The following is a 26535-nucleotide window of genomic DNA, read 5'->3' on the forward strand; positions in this document are numbered from 1 at the left end:
TCCCTCCCTAGGCCAGCGCGGGAGCGACCCGGAGGGGGCGGGCCCGGGGCGGGGCCTCGAAGCGCTGGCCGGCGGGAGCGCGGCTGGCCGGGCCCGCCCGCCTGCGGTGTGGACGCCGCGCGGCCAATGCGCGCGCCGGGACGGGACGGGGCGGGGCGGGGCGGGGCGGGGCGGGGCGGGACGGGACGGGGCGGGGCGGGGCGGGCCGGGCAGCCTCCGGGCGGCGCGGCGCGGGCGGCGGCCGGATCCAGGGCGGGGGTCGGCGGCCCGGCCAGCCCGGCCCGGCCCGGGGCCGCGTCCTGAGAGTCAGCCCTCGCCGCTGCAGCCTCGGCGCCCGGCCGGCCGGCCATGGAGCGCCCCCCGCCCCGCGCCGCCGGCCGGGACCCCAGTGCGCTGCGGGCCGAGGCGCCGTGGCTGCGCGCAGAGGGTCCGGGGCCGCGCGCCGCGCCCGTGACGGTGCCCACGCCGCCGCAGGTACCGGGCGCCGGTGGGCGGGGGCGCCGACCAAGTTTCTCTCGCTGCAAAGATGGCGTCAGTGCTGCCCAAACTTCGGGCCCCCGGGGGCGGGGCAGCGGGGAGGGCGGCCGCGTCGGTCCGCGCGTGTCCGTGGGTCCCGCCGGGGCTGCGCCGGGCGGCCGGGGAGCCCTTCCCGCCGCGCCGGGCTGGGGGCGGGGCCGGGGGCGGGGCCGCGCCGTCCACACCGGCCGCAGCCGGTTTTCGAGGCGGGCGCCGAGCGGATCCGCGGCGGAGGTTGAGGGACCCCCCTCCCCCGGCCACCGCCTCCGCTGAGTCTGCCCCCTCCCCATCCGCAGGGCTCTTCCGTGGGCGGCGGCTTCGCGGGCTTGGAGTTCGCGCGGCCGCAGGAGTCGGAGCCGCGGGCCTCGGACCTGGGGGCCCCCCGGACGTGGACGGGGGCGGCGGCGGGGCCCCGGACTCCGTCGGCGCACATCCCCGTCCCAGCGCAGAGGTGAGCGGGAGGCCCGGTGCCTTGGGACTCGGTGTGCGCAGGGGCGGTGGGTGGGGTGCGGAGACACCGGCTCCGACGGAGGCCAGGTCAGGGCCCCAGGTTTGTAATTACCAGCCACCCCCAAGCTCTTCAGCCCTGGAGGAGCTGAGCAGAAATGATCGATGACTGGGAGTCCCTACACCTCCCTCCACCGCAGTTCCTCCGGGCTAGAGCTCAGAACCCGGAGGGGGTGGCTGTGCGTCTCTGTGCAGAAGAGGCTGCGCGGTCGGCATGGGGCGACTGTCCAGGAATCCCTGGGGCTCCTGACCGCCACCTCCCAACCCCTGCCAGGCCGGACACCTCGGTCTGGCTGCCAGGGCAGGGGCGGGCCCTGGCCTGGCTCGCTGGGGCCTGGGGAGCTGCCCGTGCTTCCAGCCCAGTCGCCCCCTGGCTGCTGCCGGCTGCTGGCCCCTCCCACCTCCCAGGCCTGGCGTGAGGCCCATAGCTGCTGTTGCACAACCCTGGTTAATGTGTGATGGGGGGAGGCCTGGGCCCGGCCCGCCCCTCTGCCAGGGCTTCAGACCCCTGCCCAGCCCCAGGGTCTGAAGGAACCACAGTGGAGCCAAGCCCGCGATGTCGAGATCTCAGGCTTCAGGAGACCCTGGCCCTGCTCCTGGCGGCTCCGGGTGGCTTTCAGCTCTCTCTGCAACCTGAGCTGGGGGAGGAGCCAGGCCTCATGCCCAGGGCTGGGAGTGGGGAGCCTGGTGTGCACGCGTGCCCAGGCCTGCACGTGGACCGACCAGGGGAGGGGCCCAGAGCTCTGGCTGGGTCACCCGCACCCCGCCCCCATCTCCTCCAGAGCCACCGCAGGAAAAGCCCGGCTGGACGAGGTCATGGCTGCCGCTGCCCTTACAAGCCTGTCCACCAGCCCTCTCCTTCTGGGGGCCCCAGTTGCAGCCTTCAGCCCGGGTAAGACTCAGATGTCTGCATTCAGGGGTGTGGGTGGGGACAGGGCTCAGAACCTACAGCCACCCAGCCTCTGTGGGGCAAGTAGAGCCCTCAAACCTGGGGCTCCTTTCTAAAATGGACTCCTGCACCCTCAGTGCCCCCTACTGAATCCAAAGCGGCAGGATCCAGGCCTTCTGGCCTCCCTGACCTGCTCACCTCCACGCGGCTGGCCACACACATCTGCCAACCCTTTCCTGTGCTGGGGGGGTTTCTCCCCAAGCCCTGGGGCCAGCTCCTCCAAGACGCTCTGCCCACCAGTCTCACCGGACTTGGTGAACAGGGGCCGCTCAGGATTAGGGACTCCCTGGACCCACCTGAAGTTCTAAGGCGGCGGGCCCGTGTCCCCACAGAGCCTGGCCTGGAGCCCTGGAAGGAGGCCCTGGTGCGGCCCCCAGGCAGCTACAGCAGCAGCAGCAACAGTGGAGACTGGGGCTGGGACCTGGCCAGTGACCAGTCCTCTCCGTCCACCCCGTCACCCCCACTGCCCCCCGAGGCAGCCCACTTTCTGTTCGGGGAGCCCACCCTGAGAAAAAGGAAGGTGAGCTTGGGGGCGGCCCCCAGGGAGGGGCGGGTGTGGCGGCTGAGCCTGACCCTGGCCCCTGTTGCTGCAGAGCCCAGCCCAGGTCATGTTCCAGTGTCTGTGGAAGAGCTGCGGGAAGGTGCTGACCACGGCGTCGGCGATGCAGAGACACATCCGCCTGGTGCACCTGGGGTGCGGCGGGGCCTGGGGTGCGGCGGGGCCTGCGGGTTGGCTGGGGTCGTGAGGCCCGGCCAGGCCACCCCTTCAGCTCCCACTGGCTGTGTCTCCCGCAGGAGGCAGGCAGAGCCTGAGCAGAGTGATGGTGAGGAGGACTTCTACTACACAGAGCTGGACGTTGGTGTGGACACGCTGACCGACGGGCTGTCCAGCCTGACTCCAGTGTCCCCCACGGCCTCCATGCCGCCTGCCTTCCCCCGCCTGGAGCTGCCAGAGCTGCTGGAGCCCCCAGCCCTGCCTAGTCCCCTGCGGCCGCCTGCCCCGCCCCTGCCCCCGCCGCCTGTCCTGAGCACTGTTGCTAACCCCCAGTCCTGTCACAGTGACCGTGTCTACCAGGTGGGTGAGGCCACAGGTGGCAGCTGGGGTGGGTCTCAGGGCCCTCTGGAGGGGAGTGAAGCCCTGGCTGTGTCTCCCTGTAGGGCTGCCTGACGCCCGCCCGCCTGGAGCCGCAGCCCACGGAGGTCGGAGCCTGCCCACCCGCCTTGTCCTCCAGGATCGGAGTCACCCTGAGGTGCGTGTGGGCTGAGGGCCTGCGGCTGGCACCAGGTGGGGAGGGTCCCGGTCTCACAGCACCCCATGTCCTGTGCCCCCCACAGGAAGCCCCGCGGCGACGCGAAGAAGTGCCGGAAGGTGTATGGCATGGAGCGCCGGGACCTGTGGTGCACAGCCTGCCGCTGGAAGAAAGCCTGCCAGCGGTTCCTGGACTAAGTCCGGCTCGTTCAAGAACATAAGCTACCACCTCTCCCTCCCCACCCCCTCCAGGCCCGGGGCTGAAACAGCCCGGGGACAGCCCCAGGGGCTGGCCTTCACAGCTGCAGGGTCTGCTTTTAATGGGGGGGGGGGGGGGGCTGACCCTGAACCCCCACCCCAGGTCGGGGAGGGGGTCCCACCACTCAAAGTGCCTCTGAAGAAACCAGCTTTTTGCACTAAAGCCAAACCACACCGCTGTCCCCTTAGCCCCAAGGGCCCTGGGGGCAGCCACCCTCCCGCCTGTCGGCCCGTAGATTTATCAAGGGTGTTATGGGCCCAGCTTTGGGGGGCCAGTCCCGATGCACTTTGAGGGGTGTAGGAGAGAGGACTCCCCTACTCGCACTTAACTCAATGGCTCTCGGGCCCTGGGGCTGTTTTTACCATGTTTTTGAAGCTCAGGTGTCTCACGTCTGGGCTGCACCAGGCGAAGAGAGAAATTAAAGATTTGAGGTTTTTCCAGAAGCTTTGTCTGCCTCGGGAGGAAGGCCGTGGGGTTGGGACCCTGTGGTGGGCAAGTGGGTGAAGTCTGGCAGCTGCCCACAGAGGGCCGAGGGTCACCTGTCGGCCGCCGCCACCCCAGGCGAGGCCGGAGGAAGGATCATCTGAGACGCAGGAGGCATCTGCTGGAGCAGCAATTTCCCAATTTATTGAAAGTGATCGCTTTGCAAGGATGTCTAAGCTAATCCCGTCACAGAAAGGAAACGCACAGGCGCCTAGGCAGAAACTTGGAGACTCACTGCAGAGGCCACGTGAACTCACGGCCACAGAGAGGCAGGACGGCAGAGCCATGATTTCCCACCGAGCGATTACGAGAACCTCTTCCCCCAATAGTAGACACATCTCCAATACAAACACAGGTTTATAATAAGTAATAGGAAGTCAATATAATATAGATTATCCCCAGAAAAAAATCAACAATCTTCAAACACTGCCCTTTTTTTTGTGTGTTTTGTTTTTGTTGACAGGTTGAAAGCATGTTGAAAAAATAAATATTTCAGAAAAGCACACACAGCACCCTCACTACAAGTAGTTCTAAAAGGGCTGCATACAAAACACAATATAAGATCTAAAAAATAAAAAACACCACCATTAAGTATGGCTTTCTTAAGAGTTGCACATGTCACAGAATGAGCTAAAATAAGATTACTTCTTTTATAATATTGCAAAAAGTTCCAGTTTTTGCATTTTCTCAGTTTTTTAAAGAGGAAGATGTGCAAAGTTGGAAGCAGTAAGCTGCGTCTTCTGAGTCAGTTCCCTACGTAGCCCTGGCAGTGTCCTGTGTCCCAAAGTTCAGAGAGCCCCAGTGTACAACCTGGTCAGGATCCAGAGCTTGACAGAAAAATCGTGGTGTCCCTGCCCCCTCCCCGCCCCCAAATAACACTATCCCCAGTGGACTGTGTTTCCCACTTTGGTGTTGTAAACACCAAAATACAAACAGACACAAACAAAAATACAAAATGTGAAATGTAATCTACACATTTTTCCTCTTCATAAAAAAATATTTATTAGTTTGAACATCGATTTAAAAAAAAATCAGTCACATAAAAAAAACCCTTCATGACATGTCTTTTCCCTCCACGCCTCCTGAGATGGACGTGCTCACCTGGGCCTCGGAAATCCCACACTCTTCAGTCGGCAAACTGCGAACAAGAACAGGAAATCTGCCACGCAGCAAACACTTGGGGAGGTCAGTGGGACACTGTTGGTTTTAGGGAAGAAAATGCCCCTGTAGCTCCGGCGGGGAACCCCAAAACGGTCAGCAAAGGCAGGCCACACGGAGTGAGCCGGCCAGACGGAGCAGGACATCCTGAGTGTGGAGGGGGAGGCGGGCCCGGGTCCTGGGCAGGGTGGCCTGAGAGCAGGGACTGGTACAAAACCCAGAGACATTGGTGGGTAGCAAAGGTCTGGTTTCCAAATGCATTTTATAAGAAAGTCAGTCTGTTTAGAAAAAGGGTTTAAAAATCAGGGGAAAGGTACAAAGTTCTGAGAATTCTCAAAGAGGCCGGGGCGGGGCTGGCCTGGGGTAAGGGCTGGAGGGCTCCGCTGCAGCTCCCTGGTAGCCATGTTGTCCCCCTGGGGGACTCGTGCCAGAGCCACCCACCTTGCTCGGTAAGAGTGGGCAGGGCTCACCGCTGAGGGGCCAGCGCTTGCCTCGGCTCCTATCCCCACACTCCGTGTGCAGAAAAATCTTGGCCTTTTTCTCCAGCTTTGAGGAGCCCACAGCCTCCGAGCTGAGGGGTGTGTGTGATGACAGCTCCAGCCAGGGCACCCTGTCATTGGTAGAACCGGGGGCCGATGTCAAAAAAACAAAAGCGGTGACTCCTGCGCTGTACCTGGAGTCCTCCATGTACTCCTCCACAGGACCCCCGGCCAGCCCCAGCCCTCCCCGAGCAGCAACGGTCAGGGAAGCTGGTGCTCTACCTGACAATGTGGGGAAAAGCCTGGTATACAGGCTAGAAAAAGAGAGTAAAAACTCTTTCCACGCAGCCCTGAAGCTCAGCACTCCGGGGGGTCTTCACACGGGCAGGTCCTGGAGAGAAGGAGGAGGCCACCGCGCCCACCTCCCATCTGAAGGCACAGCACCACAGTGGTGGCCTGTGCCAGAGGAGGGGGTGAAGGATGGAATGTCCTCGTGGTGAGTGCTGTCAGAGGCAGGCCTGAATGAGAAGACAGGCCGTGGCAACGGTCCCGAGGCTGTGAGTCTAGGCAGCCTGCCTCCGGGACCCCCAAAGCCGGGCGGTGCACCACAGCATACACCGTGGGACCTTTGCTTTTCACTCAGGAAAAGAAAGAACATGTGAGTGCTTCTGAAAACACAGCAAGAGGACTTGAGCACAAGCTAAAGGAAAAACAACCCTATATAGTTTCTTCGAGTGAGAAAAATAATGCCAAACAAAATAATTTTATGTAACTACCTCGATATGTCTCTGACTACTTAAAAATTTGGTTACCCACGCGGGGAGGTGTAAGCAGCACACTGCAGTTAGGAACACCGCCTCCAGTGTTAGCAGCAAAGGCAGGAGCCCAGCTCCAGCCCGTCCAGGAGGGGTCAGCAGGAGCGGCCGGGCTGGGCCATGGGCAGAACAGGACGGGCAGAGCCCGGGGTGGACGTGGCAGCCCAAGGCTCTCTGAGGAAGTGCACACGACTGAGCCGAGGCCCTTGCAGAGGGAACCTGGTGTGGCCTGAAGTGGTGGGGGGCACAGGGCTGAGGGTCCCCTCCTGGAAGGAGCCCCCAGGGCTGTGTCCACCTAAGATAGCACCTGGAGCCCTCGGCCTCCAGCAGGGTCTGCAGCTGTGTTGTGTGTTAAGCACCAAAGCCCAGAGGTAAGAGGGTGGCAGGGCTCTCTGTGCACCTGGATTCTACACGCTGCCATGGGCCACGGCTGCACCACGGGCCACGGCTGCAGCCACAGGCAGTGACCTGGCTGCTAGGGGAGGGGAGGGCGGGCTCCAGCCGGGCTGACCGGGTGTCTGTAAAACTCTGCACCTGCTCAGGCCAGGGGCCTCTGGGCCGAACACACCACCCCGCCCAGTGCCCACTGGACCCGGCCACAGGCCCATCACGTGTCCAAGCCAGGCTGGCCATCACAGGGGCCACTCACACACCCGCACCACCTGCTGGGGACTTAGGACCGTGCTCTTCCTTCACTCAAACCCACCCATGCCCTCCCCCAACTCACTTCATGTCTGGTCCCAGAGCACCCCTCTTGCTGGGGTCGCACCTGCTTAGCCCACAGGGCTGGTTTCCGTGGGGGGTGGGTTCAGGGGGAAGCAGAGGAGGGGCCGCGAGAGGGGTGAGCGTGGCCCTGGCCCCGCAGTGGAGACCCACCGGACACACACACGGGTGGACGAAGCGAGGCAGCCACCGACCCAGCCGGCGGGCGGGCCTAGGAGAGCCAGGCGAAGTCCCTGTCAGGGCCTCCTGGGGGGCTGCGCGGCCGCGGCGAGTCTTCTTCATCCTTGTCGTCCGCCAACAGCGCATCCTCAGGGGCCAGACCCTCGTCGTCCTCGCCCAGCTCCTCCGCCTCCCCTCGTGGGTCCTCAGGGTCCTCCAGATAGGGCCCGTCACCTGGGAACAGCGCCTCTGGAGAGCCCTCGCCGCCTCCACCGCCATGGTCCAGGGGCCCGGCCATGCCGCGGCCAGCACAGTCGGTGCACACACCGTGGCGCCTGGAGCCATGCCTGATGCCCACGCTGGCGGCGGACATGAAGACGCGGCTGCACACCTTGCACACATACTTCTTGTCCTTGCTGTGGACCTGCAGAGGCAGGGCAGGGGGTGAGCAGGGCCTGGTGGGTGGGGGGGCGGGGTAGGGGGTGAGCAGGGCCTGGTGGAGGTGGGGGGGGCAGGGGGTGAGCAGGGCCCGGTTGGGGTTGGGCTCCCGGGCCCTCCGAGCGTCTGCACAGGCAGAGGCTCCCGGTGGGGGAGGCGCGCAGAGACAGGAGTGCTCAGACCTTGAGCCCCAGCTCCTATCAGAGCCACACAGCAGAACTGCAGGTGGCACCAAGGCGGCCCTGTCCCAAGGGGATGCTGGCACGAGGGCGGCAGTGCCCCTCCCCCGCAAACCCAGCCCCTAGGTGGGCCAGTCTCAGCATCTACACTGTGTGTCCAAGCACCCTCACCAGAGGCCCCCTGGGTTGACACACTTCTCACGGGGGTCACACAACCCCTCTGCCTAAAAGCCTGGCTTCCTCCAAACCTCCCTGCAGGACAGGCTGAGGGCCCCGCATCGGACTGGAGCTCACAGAGCTCCTCCTGTACCCAGCCATGGCTGTGCGCCCTGTACAGGGACGGGCCGGGGTTGGGGCTGCCAGCCGGGCAGGTGGGCCCACACCTCAGCCTGGCTGCGTGGACACCCCCTCAGCCCCTGACCCCCTCAGTCCCTGACCCCTCAGCCCCTGACCCTGACTCCAGGAACGTGTAAAGGAGGCAACTCCCCCACTCTCAGGCCGTTTCAAGGTCAACTGAGACATGCAAGAAGAGAGATGAGCACTTATGGTCAGAGGAGGAGGTGTGGCTGCCAGGGAGGGCAGTCGTGCTGTGCCCTGTGCTGGGCCCGGCAGGGAGACGGGGCAGCACCCTGAAAAGGGCCCATGTGGCAGGACGCGGGGTGCCGGGTTCCTGGAGGGTCTCAGCACTGGCCTCGAGGCCTGAGGGAACTACCACACACTGCTGGGGACATGTGGCCCCAGGTGGGCTTCTGCTGAGGGTGGGTGTGGACACCTGTGCTGTGCAGAACCAGACCTCAGAGAGACATGGCCAGGGATGGGGAGAGGTGGCCCATGTACCCACTCACGGGCACCCTCGGCCAGGCCAACTAGAGGAGGCCTTGGGGGGCTGGCCCTGATCCCTCACAGCACAGCCCGTCTCTGCCCTCCAAGGACCGAGACGGCAGGACCCACAGAGGACCCCAATAGCAACCCCTGGCCCCTGGCCAAGTCCATACAAGGGGCTTCTCTGAGGTGGGCTGGCCTCAGGTCAGTCCTCCAGGCTGAACCCGGCAATGACCCCAGGCTCCCCTCGGCTCCTCCCTCCATCCACAGGGCTGTCTCCCGGGGCCTGCAGCGCCTCTGAGGCTGCACGGAGAACTGAGGCTGGGATGTGCTTGTGAGTTTAGCTCTTCCTTAAACCATTCCAAACTCACCAGTTTTCTCCCATGAGCAAGTACATACATAATCAATGTGTGTCATGGCAGAAGATGGTCCTGCTACACTTGCAAAGACCTCTGACGGGCAGGCACCACAGCTACCACCTCCCCATCCTGGGGCTGGGCCCGGGCCCTTACATACTTCCTGCCTCAGTGTTCCGAATCCACAGGCCGACAGGCCACCCAGCACGGCCCGACCTCCCCTTCTAGACCCGCTTCCTTGAGGGCAGAGGTGCCTGTAACTTCTTCCACAAAGCCGGGAACCATAAAGACCTCACTTCTCAAATGTCTGCTTCCAGAGCAACTGTGTGAGCTCTAAGCCTGGCCCGGGATGGGTGCTGTCCAGGGATGCGAGACCTTCAGGGGCAGCTGGTGGCTTTCAGGGCCAGGGCAGCACCACACAGCCCACCTCAGATGCCCAAACACGCTAACCCTAGAAACAGCCTCAGACAACTTGGTGCCAGAACTGCTCCTTTGGGCTTTTGTTTTGCTGTATTTTATTTTATTTATTTATTTTTTTGAAACAGAGTCTCGCTCTGTCACCCAGGCTGGAGTGTAGTGTTGCCATCTCGGCTCACTGCCAGATCCGCCTCCCGGGTTCACACCATTCTCCTGCCTCAGCCTCCCAAGTAGCTGGGACTACAGGCACCCGCCACCACGCCCAGCTAATTTTTTGTATTTTTAGTAGAGACAGGGTTTCACCGTGTTAGCCAGGATGGTCTCGATCTCCTGACCTCGTGATCTGCCCGCCTCCACCTCCCAAAGTGCTGGGATTACAGGCGTCGGCCACCCCGCCCAGCCTGTTTTGCTGTATTTTAAACCAAGGACTTCCAGAACAAAAATTCAAGACAAGCCACAGTAGAAACTTCCCAACACAGTAACCGGGTGCACACAGGCCCAGGAAGGGTTGGAGCGGGAATAGTGAAAAACACTGAGGCCCCTTGAGGCCTAGGCTCCCATGTGTGCAGGGGCCAGGGCACCTGAGGAGGCAGCAGGGGCAGCTTGGGGTGGCACAGGGACCATGTGGCCAGGGCTGGATGGCTGGGAACTCATGCAAATGGGCAAATGCCCTGGAAGGAAGCAAGAAGGAAGATGGGACACCTTGGCAGCCCGCCCAGGCTCTGGGGCACTGTGGCTGCAAGAGCACGGCTGGCCCACCCTCCAAATGTGGCCCTGCCAAGGCGTGGGGGGTCCTGCCCCAGGCACTGGTGCTCTTCTTGGAGCGGGTGGAGGGGCCACCCAGGCCAGGGAAGGGCTGACAGTGCTCGTAAGTGCCATCGTGAAAGTGGAGGCTGGACCGGCTGGAGCTGCCGTCTCACACTCGGGTCTCCATGCTCTCAGGTCCAGGACCCCAGAGAAGGCCACACACAGAGCCTGTCCTCAGAAAAAGTCAAGCCCCATATGCTTGCTTGTGTTTGTTGTTCTTTAGAGACACGGTCTCATTCTGTTGCCCAGGCTGGAGTGCAGTGGTGCAATCACAGCTCACTGCAGCCTGGACCTCACTGGGCTCAGGTGATCGTCCTGCCTCAGCCTCTCAAGTAGCTGGGACCACAAGTGTGTACCACACTTGGCTAATTTTTTTTTTTTTTTAATTTTTTGTAGAGACAGAGTCTCGCAATTTTGCCCAGGCTGGTCTCAAACTCCTGGCCTCAAGCTATCCTCCTGCCCCAGCCTCCCGAAGTGCTAGGATTACAGGCATGTGCCACCACACTTGGCTTTCCATATGTTATAAGTACATTTTCCAGGGAATTATGACCCCCTGAAGCCCAATCATGAACCCCAGGACAAAAATCCCAGCCCTGGTCGGACACAGTGGCTCACACCTGTAATCCCAGCACTTTGGGAAGCAGAGGCAGGTGGCTCACTTGAGGCCAGGAGTTCGGGACTAGCCTGGGCAACATAGCGAAATCCCATCACCACAAAACGCAAAAATTAGCTGAGCATGTTGGTGCACACCTGTAGTCCCAGCTACTTGGGAGGCTGAGGTGGGAGGATCGCTTGAGCCCGGGAGGTCAAAGTTGTAGTGAGCTGTGATCACGCCACTGCACTCCAGCCTGGGTAACACAGTGAAACCCCATCTCAAAAAAAAAAAAAAAAACAAACCCTAACCCTATCTAACGAGAAGGAACAGGCAGCCACACTGAACCTCAAACAGGATCAAAACGCTTACTGAGAGGTTAATATGGATTTGCTGAAGAAACACATTGCAATCCACGTTGTTAAAACGTGTTAGCACCTATCCGTTTAAAAAACAAGATGCGATTTTCTCTGAATAGGAAACATGTCGGCCTGGTGCAGCTACCCCTCCCCCCGCCCCCGCGGCTTTTTATAAGTGGTTTGTAAGATCAGCCCTGTGGCCTGTGTGAACAGAAGCACATCCTCCGCTACGGAAAACAAGGCTGGGGCCCCCGCGGCTCCGCGTGGATGTGGGTCTGCTTCTGGCCTTGCAGACCTGCCATCTCGCGGTCCAGGGGCCCCCTCCCAGGACTGTTCCTTCTCTACTGTCCTCCACCTCGCATAGGCAAATGTGGGGGCATCAAAGAAGGCCAGAGCCCAGCACTAAGCCCAGCTCCATATCCACTCCAGCACACATCCCAGGCGGCATCCGAGGGCCTGGAGTGGCCCTTCGCCCACAGCCGGCCAGGCAGACACGGGGAGGCCGGGGCCCTGCACCCCTCTAGCTCTGCAGCTTGACCTCAGGGAGCTCCCACAGGGGTCGTTACCCCAAATGGGTATCCACCACTGCGTTGGAAAAGCAGAAACCAACAGAACCTGACCCCTGGCGCTCGGCTCCGCCCCCCGGTGGGTCTCCCCATAAAGCCCCGCCCCCCGGTGGGTCTCCCCCATAAAGCCCCGCCCCCCGGTGGGTCTCCCCCATAAAGCCCCGCCCCCCGGTGGGTCTCCCCCATAAAGCCCCGCCCCCCGGTGGGTCTCCCCCATAAAGCCCCGCCCCCCAGTGGGTCGTCCCATAAAGCCCCGCCCCCCGGTGGGTCTCCCCGTGGAGCTCGGCTCCTGCAGGTCCGCTCCGGAACCTGCTGACTCTCCTGCGATTCCTAAACTGGCAGCGATGCTCCAGAGCCTCTTCCGCCCCCACAGCAGCCCCACCTCAGCCCGGAGCCCGGGGCGCCTCCACTGCCTCTCCTCACACAGCTGCCCGCCGCGAGCTCCTCCTGCACCCTGCGCCTCAGGGTGGGCGTTCCAGGACTCCCCGAACCCTTGGGGCCGCCCCGCTCTGGGCTGCCTGTGCCCCACCCGCCTCACTGGTTCATCTCACCCACTTGAGATGCCCTCGCCAGGCCTTTTTTGGCAAATCTGCCTCCCTGTTCCCAGGCTGCCTTTTTCTATTATTTCCTCCCCAAGCAAATCCATCCATTCCACACCTGCTACCTGACAACGACCTGCCAGTGCTGAGCTCCAGGGTGGGTGCGGTGGGTGCAGACAGGTCGGCAGGCACAAGGACAGGGTTCTCCCTCCCGAGGCAGGGCGGGGGCGGGGGGCGCAGAGGTGGCTGAGGGTTGGGGGCTCCAAGCAGAGCGAGCTGAGTTTGCCGAGGCCTGGCTGCCTTGGGGGCCAGCAGGTGAGCAGGGTGGGCCAAAGCCTCTGCAGGGGCCATGTGGCCCACCCACACCCAGGAGGCCAGGGCAGAGCAGACAGGGGCCCTGTGCTAACCGGGGCGGATCTCCCTGCCCTGCTGTCTTCCCCCCGTGCAGAGTGCACCTGGTGTGGGGTCCGGGGCGGTCTGCACCCTCATCAGGACCCGCCTGCCCAGGCATCGTGGCCACACACAGCGCGCGGCACGCGGACCCTCCCCGCACTCACCAGCGTGTGCCGCTTCATGTGCTCGCGCCGCGTGAACTTCTTCCCGCAGATCTCGCAGGGGTAGGGCCGCTCTCCCGTGTGCGAGCGCATGTGTCGCTTGAGGATGCACTGGTGCATGGCCGAGAAGCTGCAGTACGGACACTTGAACTTCTTCCTGATCACCGTGAACTCATTCACTGAAAGAGAGGGACCCGCGAGGCGTCAGCAGGGCTTGGGATGTACCGCCCTGCGGCCCACAGACCACGGCTGCACGCCGCAGTCCAGCAGCCAGGACGGGCTGTCTCCCATGGCCACCCACTGGGGGCTGGTCAGCACTGCGACAGGCCAGGCTCCCCCACCATCTGCATAAATTGTCCCACCCACTGTCTGGCAGGGGCGGTGCCAGCAAGGCTGAGCCCCACGGAGCTCAGGAGCCCCAGCTCTCAGGAGATCTTTCCATCCAGGCCAAAGGCAGGAGGCAAGGGGTAAGAACGGCCAATGCTGAACACAGTGCCCAGTCCCTGCAGGACCCTCCTTCCAGCCCTCAGATCCCACTGGGCATCTGTGGGTAGCAGTCCCTGGGCATGGTGTCCGATCAGACGCCTCCCTGGAGGCAGATAAGAAACAAACACTGTGGAGTAATACGGACCCAAAAGTGTGCAGGCGAAATGGGAGATGTGGGTGCGACTCAAAGTCCTGGGCTCTTCTTGCTGGACGCTGGAGAAGCAGCCAGACCCATTTAATCAAGTTCTTTTCCCCCAACCCTGAGACCCAACATCACTCAGTGGCAGGAACTCCACACCACCATCTCCATGGTGCGTGCTCTGGGGCCAGGCTCAAAAACCTGGGGGACCCTCAGCACCCCCAGTGCCGTTATGCTACTCAGGCCCAGATACCAGCACGTCAGACCTGGGCATGGGCCACTGAGAGAGCCCGGAGCAGCCACGTCCGCGGGACCCTCCGGGAGACCCACCTGAAGCCCGGTGCATGCATGTGCCGAGGGCTGCTCACCCTGGGATTACCATGTACTTGCTGCTGTGCAGGACATCTTCCCCTCTGCATACTGTGACCACCTTTCAGTGCCGGGATTTTTAACTACACAGCTTTTGGATGTTTGAACACATCATAATTTATTAAACAGGCACTACTGCTGAACACTTGTTTCTGTGTTTTCACCCTTGTAGACCCTTCAGTGAGGCTCCTACAGATGGGCCTTTGCAGCCCTCTGCCACCTCCTGAAGATAAATTCTGACAAGTGGGATAAGCACCTGCCCTCCTGACCAGCAGTCCCCACTTGCCCTGCAGGGAGGGTCTACTGAGGCTCTGGGGGCTCCAGTGGACAGGCACACCCCCATGACAAGGATCTCCCAAAAGGCAGCTCTAACAGGAAACTCAGCATCTGCCAGGAGCGCTCATTTTGTGAGACTGGAGCATGTCTGTGTGGCCAAGACACAGAAAACCCCGGAGGCCCCGCCTGGCACGGCAGCACCTCTGACCAGCTGGCTGTGTTCAGACACATGTCCCCGCCGCACATCCCCCCAGCGGCTCCTGACGAGGAAATCCCAAGCTCTTCCTGGCCTGTCCTCTGTCAGCCACACTGTGCCCCTGGCTCTCCTCCGTGAGTCAGTAACAAGAGACTTCTCTTTACCGCCACCGTCCCCCAGGCCACCCTTCTCACCCTGACAGCGCCTGGTTCTCGCATTATCACACCCAACAGAGCAAACGCTCCACACATTCTAGGCTGGAAAAGGAGAGCAAGGAAATGAGTTTTTCTATTAGCTTATTTAAAACAGCGTTTTTTTCTCTTTTTTTAAACAAGATGAGGTCTCGCCATGTTGCCCAGGCTGGTCTTGAACTCCTGGGCTCAAGCGATCCTCCCACCTTGGCCTCCAAAAGTGATGGGATTATAGGTGTGAGCCACTGTGCCTGGCCCAAAACAACTTTTTTTTTTTTTTTTTTAGACGGAGTCTCACTCTGTCACCTAGGCTGGAGTGCAGTGGCTCGATCTCAGCTCACTGCAAGCTCTGCCTCCCGGGTTCACATCATTCTCCTGCCTCAGCCTCCCGAGTAGCCGGGACTACAGGCGCCCACCACCACACCCAGCTAATTTTTTGTATTTTTAGTAGAGACGGGGTTTCACCGTGTTAGCCAGGATGGTCTCGATCTCCTGACCTCGTGATCCGCCCGCCTCGGCCTCTCAAAGTGCTGGGATTACAGGCATGAGCCACCGCGCCTGGCCAAAACAACTCTTTTGAGAATATATTCATTCATGGTTTCTACTCTTCCTATACAAACATGAAAATTAAAATTTTGAATTATATATTTTAGCCATTTTTATTTAATTCAGACCTACATGTTAAATATTTATCTCTGTATAGAAACTCTGTATTTTTTTCCCTAGAAAAACAACTTAGAATGGACATGAGCAGGACTCAGCGTTAACAACCCCGTGAGAATAAACGCCATGGGCCCAGGGCAGAGCTGCAGCTGCAGACGGTCCCCTCACCACCTGCATGTCCTGAAGCTGCCTGCGATGCACTTCGGCTTTTTCTTAATGCTCTGTTTTCCGGTCACTACCATAACACAGCACCACAAAGCGTGAGGCTCAGAACAGCCCGGTCCACTCTCTTGCAGTTCTGGAGGCCAAAGGTCGGAGATCAAGGCATCAGCACGGCCTGGCTCTCTCCAGTAGCTCCGGGGAGGGTCCCTCCGGCCTCTTCAGCTCCTAGTAGCTCCAGCTGCCCCTTGGCTTGTGACCGCATCGCTCCAGTCTCTGCCACCATCTGTGTGGCCTTTTCTCTGTGTCTCATCCTCTTCTCTTAGAAGGACACCTGTGATTGGACTTAGGACCCATCTGGACAATGCAGGAGGATCTCATTTTGAGATCCTTTATCACATCTGCAAGACCTTTTTCCAAAGAGTCACATCCACAAGCTCTGAGGATCAGGACGGAGTGTTCACTGCTCAACCCACGACATTTGACTGACAGTACTGTGATCATTGAGGGAATTTCACTGGCTGTCATTACTGAAATAATTTCTTACTGGAAACAACACCTTCCATGATTTATTTGTGATTTATAGTCTATATATCTTAGAAAAAATTAACATCACGTAGCTTCATTCTCCTAAGCACTGGGAAGCCTTTAAAGTCCATTTGGTAACAGGAATTAAATAAAAAAGCATAAAGATCATTACACGGAAACAGGCACTCTCGCGACCTGTCCTAAAAACGGAACCCTTTGCCAGGAATCAGGTGTTCTCGCAAGGAAAAGGCCAACTTCCAAAAGAGTAACTGAGAAGCAATGCTATCAAAGCTGGCGTGGACCCCCTAAAATAGGACATTCAGCGACATCCAGCTGCGACTGTACAGAATTGCCCCTGTGAAAACACTGCAGTCATTCGTGCCGGACTGGAGGCCTCCCCTAAGCTCAGGGAAGAGCAGAGGTCTCTGGCCTCCCTGCACCAAGCCAAGTCGGCTGCATGGCCACCTGCCCTTGGCCCTTCCTCTGTCCCCTCCCAGTGCACTTTCTGCTGCAGGAGAGTCGGACCTGTCCTAAATAGCCACTGTACCAGGGAACATTCCAGAACCTTTTCATGATAGTGTCAAAGACTGCAAGAAACCAGCCGTGAAGCAAATGGACTGGCAGTTGGCTTCAGACAGGCAGACAGGGGACGAGGCATCTTCGGAGGGTTCAAGTTTGCTGCTTCCTGAGTCTTCATCACAAAACCATCTGGATATTGAATTGGTCTGGATATAATTTTCAAAAGACTTCACTTTCAGAGCATCTCCGAAAGGGATCCAAACGTCAACTGTACTTTGTTTTTTTGTTTACAAATGTATTAGGCTGTCACTTAACTCTGTTAGAATGTAATGAAATTGTGATCTGTCCAGATTATTTTCAAAAACGTTTTAAGCCTTATGTAAAGTGCAAATACGTATACAGCTCAATGAACTTTATCTACGTACACCACACATCACCACTCAAACAGGCATTGCGTGTTCCCAGCACCCTCGAACGAGCCTCTGGCCCTCCCCTAGTTGTAACCCCCAGAGAGCACCCTCTGCCCTCAATCACCACATGTTTTATTGCCCTAGGGCTTTGTATACGTGGGATCCTACCCTCGTGTTGGGCTTTCTTCACTAGATGTGGCCCGCACTGCTGCCTGGAGGAGGATGTGGTTGTTGTGTGTGGTACTCCATGACACCACTAAGCCACATGTCCATCCTGTAGATACCAGTTTGGGCCTATTGAACAATGGAGATCTGATGGCTCTTACATGTGTCTTTTGGTGACTTAAGTTCTCATTATTTCTGTTGGGCATGCCCTGGCGGGGAAGGGGGACTTCTGGACCACAGGGTGTTCACCTGCTCGGCTTCCGCAGATATTACCAATTTTCCAAAGATTTATGATTCCTCTCAAAGTAATTTTTGTGCTTGGTCAGAATTAGGGGTCAAGATTCACTATTTTTGGGGAGGGGAACAGAGTCTCGCTCTGTCACCCAGGCTGGAGTGCAGTGGTGCGATCTCAGCTCACTGCAACCTCCGCCTCTGGGTTCAAGTGATTCTCCTGCCTCAGCCTCTCGAGTAGCTGGGATTACAGGCACTCATTGCTACACCAGGCTGATTTTTGTATTTTTCATAGAGACGCGGTTTCGCCATGTTGGCCAGGCTGGTCTCGAACTCCTGACCTCAGGTGATCCACCTGCCTCGGCCTCCCAAAGTGCTGGGATTACAGGTGTGAGCCATAGCGCCCGGCCACGATTCACTTTTTCCCTCCATGTCAATGTCCACTCACTCAGCACCATATCTTGAAAAGACCATCCGTCCCACACCGAGTTGCAGAGCGGGCTTTCTAGTGCCTCACGGGCCCTGGCGGCGCATCTACCCTGCATCACCACCACAGCGTCTCCACGACGGCAGCACTAGAAGCCTTGATGTCTGCATCTGTCAGTCCTCCAGCTTGCTCCTTCCTTTCCAAGATCACCTTAGCCATGTGTAGGAACCCTGGCTTTTATTTCCAGGTTTCTGATGCCCTGACATCTGGGGTCTCCATGACCCTGCAGGAACTCCCCCTCCCAGTTCCTAGAGATAGCAGTCGGAGTCACCTTTGAGTGCACCTTTCACAGGTGAACCAACCCATCCAGAGCTCACACTCCCTCCACCCGCCCCATCCAGAGCTCACTCTCCCTCCACCCGCCCCGTCCAGAGCTCACTCTCCCTCCACCCGCCCCGTCCAGAGCTCACACTCCCTCCACCCGCCCCGTCCAGAGCTCACACTCCCTCCACCCGCCCCGTCCAGAGCTCACACTCCCTCCACCTGCCCATACAGAGCTCACACACCCTCCACCTGCCCATATAGAGCTCACACACCCTCCACCCGCCCCGTCCAGAGCTCACACTCCCTCCACCCGCCCCGTCCAGAGCTCACTCTCCCTCCACCCGCCCCGTCCAGAGCTCACACTCCCTCCACCCGCCCCGTCCAGAGCTCACTCTCCCTCCACCCGCCCCGTCCAGAGCTCACACTCCCTCCACCCGCCCCGTCCAGAGCTCACTCTCCCTCCACCCGCCCCGTCCAGAGCTCACACTCCCTCCACCTGCCCCGTCCAGAGCTCACACTCCCTCCACCTGCCCCGTCCAGAGCTCACACTCCGTCCACCTGCCCCGTCCAGAGCTCACACTCCGTCCACCTGCCCATAGCTCACACTCCCTCCACCTGCCCCGTCCAGAGCTCACACTCCACCTGCCCAGAGCTCACACTCTGTCCACCTGCCCATACAGAGCTCACACTCCCTCCACCTGCCCCGTCCAGAGCTCACACTCCCTCCACCTGCCCCGTCCACAGCTCACACTCCATCCACCTGCCCAGAGCTCACACTCCCTCCACCTGCCCCGTCCAGAGCTCACACTCCATCTACCTGCCCAGAGCTCACACTCCCTCCACCTGCCCCGTCCAGAGCTCACACTCCGTCCACCTGCCCAGAGCTCACACTCTGTCCACCTGCCCAGAGCTCACACTCCCTCCACCTGCCCCGTCCAGAGCTCACACTCCCTCCTCCTGCTCCATAGGTTCTCACACTACAGCCAGTATCCCCTCCCCTAATCACCCCTGGGCCATACAACTCGACACAGCTCCTATGCCCAGAGCCTGCTGAAATTACTCAAATCACACAATCCCAAACCAGCTTACCCTGCCTTGCCCATTCCTCCCCACAGAAACCAAACAAGGCTCCGGCCTGCATTTCCCCCTCTCCCTCTGCCTCCTGACTGACCCTGGTGCTTCCCCATGTGTCTGCCTGGGCTGGTGGGCCTGCTATTCTGGAAATTGGTGAGTGTAACAAACTTCTTCCCTTTATGAGTTATTTCTGTGTCTGTGTGTCCTCCGACACCAGATTAACACAAATCCCCAGGTGCCCTTAGATCCCTATCCTAGATCCTTTGCATCTCCAAATATATTTAGCAGTCAGTTTACTCACACACGCACGCGCACGGGCACACACACACCCCTCTGCTGGGATCTTAACCAGAATTGTGCTGACCCAATATATCAACTTAAGGAGAGTCGCATCTTTTTTTTTTTTTTTGAGACAGAGTCTTGCTCTGTCGCCCAGGCTGGAGTGCAGTGGCGCGATCTCAGCTCATTGCAAGCTCCGCCTCCCGGGTTCACGCCATTCTTCTGCCTCAGCCTCCCGAGTAGCTGGGACTATAGGCGCCCGTGACCACGCCCGGCTAATTTTTTTGAATTTTTAGTAGAGACAGGGTTTCACTGTGTTAGCCAGGATGGTCTCTATCTCCTGACCTCGTGATCCGCCTGCCTCGGCCTCCCAAAGTGCTGGGATGACAGGCGTGAGCCACGGCGCCCAGCAGAGATTCACATCTTAACAATAGTGAGTCTTCTCCTCCATGAACATAGTATCTCCCTTCATTTATCATTATCTTCTTTAATTTCTCCCAGCAATATTTTATAGTTTTCTGTGTAGAGGTCTTTGTATATTTTTTGTTTAATTTATTCCTAGGCATTTGATGTCCTATAAAATGAAGCTCTGTTATTTATAGAAATACAATTGACTTGTATATTGAGTTTCGTACATTGGCTGTATATCCAGTATATTTGGTAAATTATCCTGTTAAAAATCTAAGTTTCTAGATTCTTTTGAATGTTCTATATGCATAATCATATCACCTACAAATGATGCTTTTACTTATTCCTTTCCATTCATTTCTTTTTCTTTTTTTTCTTTAGTAAAGACAGGGTCTTGCCATGTTGCCCAGGCTGGTCTTGAGCTCCTGAGCTCAAGTGACCCACCCACCTCAGCCTCCCAAAGTGCTGAGATCACAGGCATGAGCCACAGTGCCTGGCCCCTTTCATTTATCACTGTATTGCACAGCTTGGGACAAGAGGTGGGACTCAGGGAGGAGGGGGGCAAGGGAGGTTCCTGACACAAACATTAGGAAGGCAAGAGCTCTCAGGTGCAGCCCTGCACACACAACCCGGGCAGGATCTCCAGCCAACTCTGAATATAAGTGGTAACAATGGGCGTCTGTGTATTGTTCCCGTGCTCAGAGGCTAAGTCATCATGATTTCACAATTAACCAAAAGGTTAACTTTTTTTTTTGTAGATACTTTTTGTCAGATTTAGAACATTTCTTTATACTCCAATTTGCCGATTTTTATCACGAAGGCTACTGAATTTTATCAAAAGTGTTTTCTGCATTTATTGAGGTGATATAGCAGGTTCTCTCCTGTATTCGGCTAATGTGGTGAATTAAAGACATTGATTCCAAACACTCACTTAACCTTGAGTTCTTGGAATGAGCCTGCGGACCATGCAGCACGGTTCTTCCTCTGTCTCACTGGATTCAATTTGCTGGTATTTACTTTAATAGTTGCACATCTCTGCTGAGTGATAATTTCCTTTCTTGAAATGCCACGTCAGGCTCTGGGATCAAGACCATGCCAGCTTAGATAGGCTGGAGACTGTTCCTTTCTTCTAGTATTTGGAAGATATGTCTAACATTGGCGTCATTTTCTTCCGTTAAAATTGGAAAGAATTCACTAGTAAAGGCACTCGCCCTGAAGCTTTCTCTGTGGGAAGGCTTTAAAGTTATTAATTCAATTTTCTCAGCAGATCATAAAACTATTGAGCTTTTCCTGTTTGCTCCAGTTTTGATAAATTCTGTTTTCCAGGAATTTTCCCATTTCCTCCAATGTGTCAAATATATTCGCATAAAGTTGTGTATAATAATCTTATCTATCCAATATCCGTTGATCACTTTTCACAGGAGTTATATCAGTTTTTTTGTTTTTTTTTTTTTTTTGAGACGGAGTCTCACTCTGTCGCCCAGGCTGGAGTGCAGTAGCACAATCTCGGCTCACTGCAAACTCCACCTCCCGGGTTCATGCCATTCTCCTGCCTCAGCCTCCCGAGTAGCTGGGACTACAGGCACCCACCACCACGCCCAGCTAAATTTTTGTATTTTTAGTAGAGACGGGGTTTCACTGTGCTAGCCAAGATGGTCTCAATCTCCTGACCTCGTGATCCACCTGCCTTGGCCTCCCAAAGTGCTGGGATTACAGGCATGAGCCACTGCATCCGGCCTTTTTTTTTTTTTTTTTTTTAAACAGAGTCTCGCTCTGTCGTCCAGGCTGGAGTGCAGTGGTGTGATCTCGATTCACTGCAAGCTCCGCCTCCTGGGTTCTCCTGCCTCAGCCTCCCGAGTAGCTGGGATTACAGGCGCCTGTCACCACACCCAGCTAATTTTTTTTATTTTTAGTAGAGACGGGGTTTCACCGTGTTAGCCAGGATGGTCTCGGATCTCCTGACCTCATGATCCGCCTGCCTCGGCCTCTCAAAGTGCTGGGATTACAGGCATGAGCCACCGCGCCAGGCCGAGTTATATCAGTTTTATTATCTTTTCAACACACTGGCTTTGGGCATTGTTCACTTTCGGTTTTGGGGTTTGCCCAGGCTGGAATGCAGCAATGCAATCAGCTCACTGTAACCTTAAACTCCTTGGCCTCAAGCGAGCCTTCCGACTTAACCTCCCGAAGTGCTGGGATTACAGGTGTGCACCACCATGCCAGCTACACTGTTGATTTTTGTATGCCTGCTTTCTACTTCATTGATAGTTTTTTTTTTTTCAGATGGAGTCTCGTTCTGTCATCCAAGCTGGTGTGTGGTGCCATGATCTCGGCTTGCTGCAACCTCCGCCTCCCAGGTTCAAGCAATTCTCCTGCCTCAGCCTCCCGAGTAGCTGGGATTACAGGCACCCACCACCATACCCGGCTAATTTTTGTATTTTTAGTAGAGACAGAGTTTCACCATGTTGGCCAGACTGGTCTCGAACTCCTGACCTCAAGTGATTCACCCACTTCAGCCTCCCAAAGTGCTGGGATTACAGGCATGAGCCACCACACTCACCCTGATATCTATTCTTTATTTCCCTTCTGTTACTTTCTTTGGGCTTAATTTGCTATGCTTTTTCTTCTTGACAAAGAAATTTAGAACCTTTCTTCTGTCCTAATATGTAACTAGAGCTGTAAGTTTTCCTTAAATATTGCTTTAGATGTGGGCCTAAAAGTTTTGATACGGCAGTTTTTCATTATCATTCGGTTAAAAATATTTTGGCCAGGCACGGTGGCTCACACCTGTAATCCCAGAACTTTGGGAGTCCGAGGCAGGTGGATCACAAGGTCAGGAGTTCGAGACCAGCCTGGCCAATATGGTGAAACTCTGTCTCTACTAAAAATACAAAAATTATCCAGGCGTGGTGGCAGGTGCCTATAATCCCAGCTACTCGGGAGGCTGCAGCAGGAGAATCACTTGAACCCCGGAGGCAGAGGTTGCAGTGAGCAGAGATCGCACCACTGCACTCCAGCCTGGGTGACAGAGCGAGACTCTGTCTCAAAAAAAAAAAAAAAAAGTTTATCATTTCCATAGGGATTTATTCTTTGACTTGAGGTTTGTGTAAACGTATACTATTTGATTTGCAAGCATTTGGGGATATTCTAGTGTCTTCTTGTTACTGATTTCTAATTCCAGTTTGCTAAGGTCAGAGAATATACTCTCTCTGATTTCAATCCTTTGATATTTGTTGAACCTGAATTATGGCCCTGGTTGGTCTATTTTGGTAAATGTTTCCTGTCCATTTGGAATATCCTGCACTTTTGGTGTAACGTTCAAACTGGGCTAATTGTGCTGTTACAGCCAGTATCTCTATGAACACAGATGCAAGACTCAAACCAAACATTAGCAAACTGAATCCAATAATACAGAAAAAGAATAGCAGCTTGTGACCAGATGTGTTTATTTCCAGGAATTCAAGGTGAATTTAACATTTGAAAACTGTGTTCAAATCTTCTCTATCCTTACTGAGATTTTGTTTGCTGTTCTATCAATTACTGAGATAAGTGTTTTAAAACCCCCAATTGTAATTGTGAAGTTATCTCTTTTTTTAGTTCTGTCAGCTTTTACCTCATGTATTTTAAAACTGAGCTGTTGCCGGGCACAGTAGCTCACACCTGTAATCCCAGCACTTCGGGAGGCCGAGGCGGGTGGATCACGAGGTCAGGAGATCGAGACCATCTTGGGCAACATGGTGAAATCCTGTCTCTACTAAAAATACACAAAAAATGAGCCAGGGTGGTGGCACGCGCCTGTACTCCCAGCTACTTGGGAGGCTGAGGCAGGATAATTGCTTGAACCTGGGAGACAGAGGTTGCAGTGAGCCGAGATCGTGCCACTGCACTCCAGCCTGGGCAACAGAGTGAGACTTCTCTCAAAAAAAAAAAAAACAAAAAACAAAAAAACAAAAACCAACTGAGCTGTTAGGAGCAATATGCATTAGGATTGTTATATTTACTACTGAATTGACTAATTATCATTATGCCAGTCCCTCTTGAGTAATCCTTCTCAAAGTTTACTTTGATATTAAGATTGCTATGCTGACTTTCTTTTTGGTTAGTGTTTGCTTGATTCATCTTTTTATTTTCTTTTTTTCTTTTGTAGAGATAGGGTGTCGCTCTGTTACCCACGCTGGAGTACAGTGGCACAATCATAGCACATGGTAACCTCAAACTTTTGGGCTCAAGTCATCTCCTGCCTCAGCCTCCCAAGTAGCTTGAATCACTGGTGTGCACCACCAAACCCAGCTAATTATTTAATTCTTTTAGAGATGGGGTCTTGCTAAGTTGCCCAGGTAGGTCTCAAACTCTTGGCCCCAAGTGATCCTCCCACCTCAGCCTCCCACATTGCTGGGATTACAGGTGTGAGCCACTGTACCCAGCTAATAAATAGTTTTTAAAAACAGGCTATGTGTTTTGTTCATTCTTAATAATGTAATTATTGATGTGGCTGGTGTAAGGCTATCATCTTGTTTTTTATTTGTCCTTTATACTTTTTGTTCTTATTCCTCCTTTCTTGCCTTCTTTCAAATTAATCACGTATTGTATCAGGCCATTCTTGCACTGCTATAAAGAAATACCTGCAACTGGATAATTTATGAGAAAAGAGGTTTGATTGGCTCACGGTTCTGCAGGCTCTACAGGAAGCATGGTGGCATCAGCTTCTGGGGAGACCTTAGGGAGCTTCCAATCATGGCAGAAGTCGAAGAGGGAGCGAGCGTTTCACAGGACAGGAGCAGGAGCAAGACGGAGGGTCATGGGGGAGGTGCCACATGCTTTTAATCGACTGGATCTTGTGAGACCTCACTATCATGAGGACAGCACTAAGGGGAGGGAGCCAAATCATTCATGGAAGGTCCCACCAGGCACCACGTCCAGCATTGCGGATCACAGTTCAACATGAGATTTGGGTGGGGACAGAGATCCAAACTGTACCAAGAATTATTCCATTTCTTCTCCTCATTGAGCCTTTGAATCACACCACTTTTCCTATTTTCAGTCATCATTCCCGTGACTATAAAGAGTCAGAACCACACGACAGTTAACTCTCATCCACCCCACATGCTAATAGTGTCATATGTTTTGCTTCTATTTAGGTTTAAAAATCCCCCAAATTATAATTGTTGCTTTAAACAGTCACGATTATTTTCTATTACTCACACAGTTGCCTTATCTGGTGCTTTCTTCTTTTTCTTTTTTTTTTAAATAAGAGACGGCCTTGCTCTGTCATCCAGGCTGGAGTGCAGCAGTGCAGCCACAACTCACACCAGCCTCAACCTCCTGGGCTCAAGCGATCCTCCCACCTCAGCCTCCCAAGTGGCTGGAACTACAGGCATGAGCCATTACACCCAGCTAATTAAAAAAAAAAATGTATAGGCCAAGCATGGTGGCTCATGCCTGTAATCCCAGCACTTTGTGAGGCCAAGATGGGTGGATCACTTGAGGCCAGGGGTTCCAGACCAGCCTGGCCAACATGGTGAAACCGTCTCTACTAAAAATACAAAAAATCAGCTGGGCATGGTGGCTCACGCCTGTAATCCCAGCTACTGGGGAGGCTGAGGCAGGAGGCAGAGGTTGCAGTGAGCAGAGATCGTGCCACTGCACTCCAGCCTGGGTGACTGAGAGGCTCTGTCTCAAAAAAAAAAAATTGTGATGAATATTTTCGTTGGGTACAGAGTTCCAGGTTGGCATCTTTTTCTTTCCAGTACTTCAAAGATGTCATTCATTGTCTTCTGGCTTCTGTAGTTTCTGGGAAAGTCAGCACTTCTGAATGTTAAGCATTTTTTCTGTGGCTTTTGTTTTGTTTTTTTGAGATGGAGTTTTGCTCTTGTTGCCCATGCTGGAGTGCAATGGCTCGATCTCAGCTCACCGCATCCTCTACCTCCCAGGTTCAAACAATTCTCCTGCCTCAGCCTCCCGAGTAGCTGGGATTACAGGTGTGAGCCACCACACCCGGCTAATTTTGTATTTTTAGTAGAGATGGGGTTTCTCCATGTTAAGGCTGGTCTCGAACTCCTGACCTCAGGTGATCTGCCCACCTCGGCCTCCCATAGTGCTGGGATTACAGGTGTGAGCCACTGCACCTGGCCCTCGGGCTGCTTTTAAGATTTTTTTTTGTTTTTCTTTTGAGACAGAGTCTTGCTCTCTCACCCAGGCTGGAGTGCAATGGTGTGGTCTTGGCTCACTGCAACCTCCACCTCCCAGGTTCAAGTGATTCTTGTGTGTGTGTGCGTGTATGTGTGTGCATGTATGTTTGTGTGTGCATGTGCGCATATGTCTGTGTGTGCATGTGTGTGTATGTGTGGTTGTGTTTGTGTGTGTGCGCGTGTGTGTGTGTGTGGCTTAGAGGCTTGGGGTGGGGGGCAGTTGTATGCAGAGGCTGGGGTCCTCCTCTTTGTTTCTTGCTTCTTGGGATTTTGCCCGTCAAGTCCCGGCTCCTCTGGCTGCTCCGAAGGACAATCTCTATCTGTACACCGCCGTCCGCTCAAGCTCCACTTCCTGCTCCAGGGTTTGGGAAATACGCCAGCAACACCACTGGGGTGAAGGGCAGCTCATCTGTGTTCTCTCTTCTCTCAAGGATCACAGCGTTGTCCCACCTGCACTGGCCCCCTTCCCGGGTAGGTTATGTGTGGGCATTTCTTTTCTTTTTTGATACAGGGTCTCACTCTGTGGCCCAGCTGGAGTGCAGTGGTGTAATCATGGCTCACTGCAGCCTCGACCTCC

The 26535-nt window shown here is 55.9% G+C and overlaps 2 protein-coding genes across 8 annotated transcripts in view; one reads left to right on the forward strand and one right to left on the reverse strand.

Annotated features, from left to right (window-relative positions):
- The first annotated feature begins 205 nt into the window (after window positions 1-205).
- SLC2A4RG (SLC2A4 regulator) lies at window positions 206-3923 on the forward strand. The gene is made up of 8 exons (XM_031007447.3): window positions 206-474; window positions 813-967; window positions 1806-1915; window positions 2305-2492; window positions 2566-2666; window positions 2768-3047; window positions 3131-3222; window positions 3308-3923. Exons 1-8 carry the CDS (start codon window positions 349-351, stop codon window positions 3417-3419), a joined length of 1164 nt encoding a protein of 387 aa, XP_030863307.2. The 5' UTR covers window positions 206-348; the 3' UTR covers window positions 3420-3923.
- The window catches only part of ZBTB46 (zinc finger and BTB domain containing 46), an 88421-nt gene continuing 65431 nt past the window's right edge, over window positions 3546-26535 (reverse strand). For 3 of the 7 annotated variants that reach the window (XM_055372702.2, XM_055372700.2, XM_055372701.2), the window contains exons 4-5: window positions 12930-13105; window positions 3546-7721 (exon numbers count right to left, since the gene is read on the reverse strand). In XM_055372702.2, coding sequence (XP_055228677.2) covers window positions 7350-7721; window positions 12930-13105 — 548 coding nt within the window. In that variant the 3' untranslated portion in view covers window positions 3546-7349. The remainder of the gene's footprint in view (window positions 7722-12929; window positions 13106-26535) is intronic. The other 4 variants (XR_008674449.2, XR_004069288.3, XR_008674450.2 and 1 more) reach the window with 3 other exon arrangements.

Source organism: Gorilla gorilla, chromosome 21, assembly GCF_029281585.2.
Source record: "Gorilla gorilla gorilla isolate KB3781 chromosome 21, NHGRI_mGorGor1-v2.1_pri, whole genome shotgun sequence".
In the NCBI taxonomy this organism is placed as follows: Eukaryota; Metazoa; Chordata; class Mammalia; order Primates; family Hominidae; genus Gorilla; species Gorilla gorilla.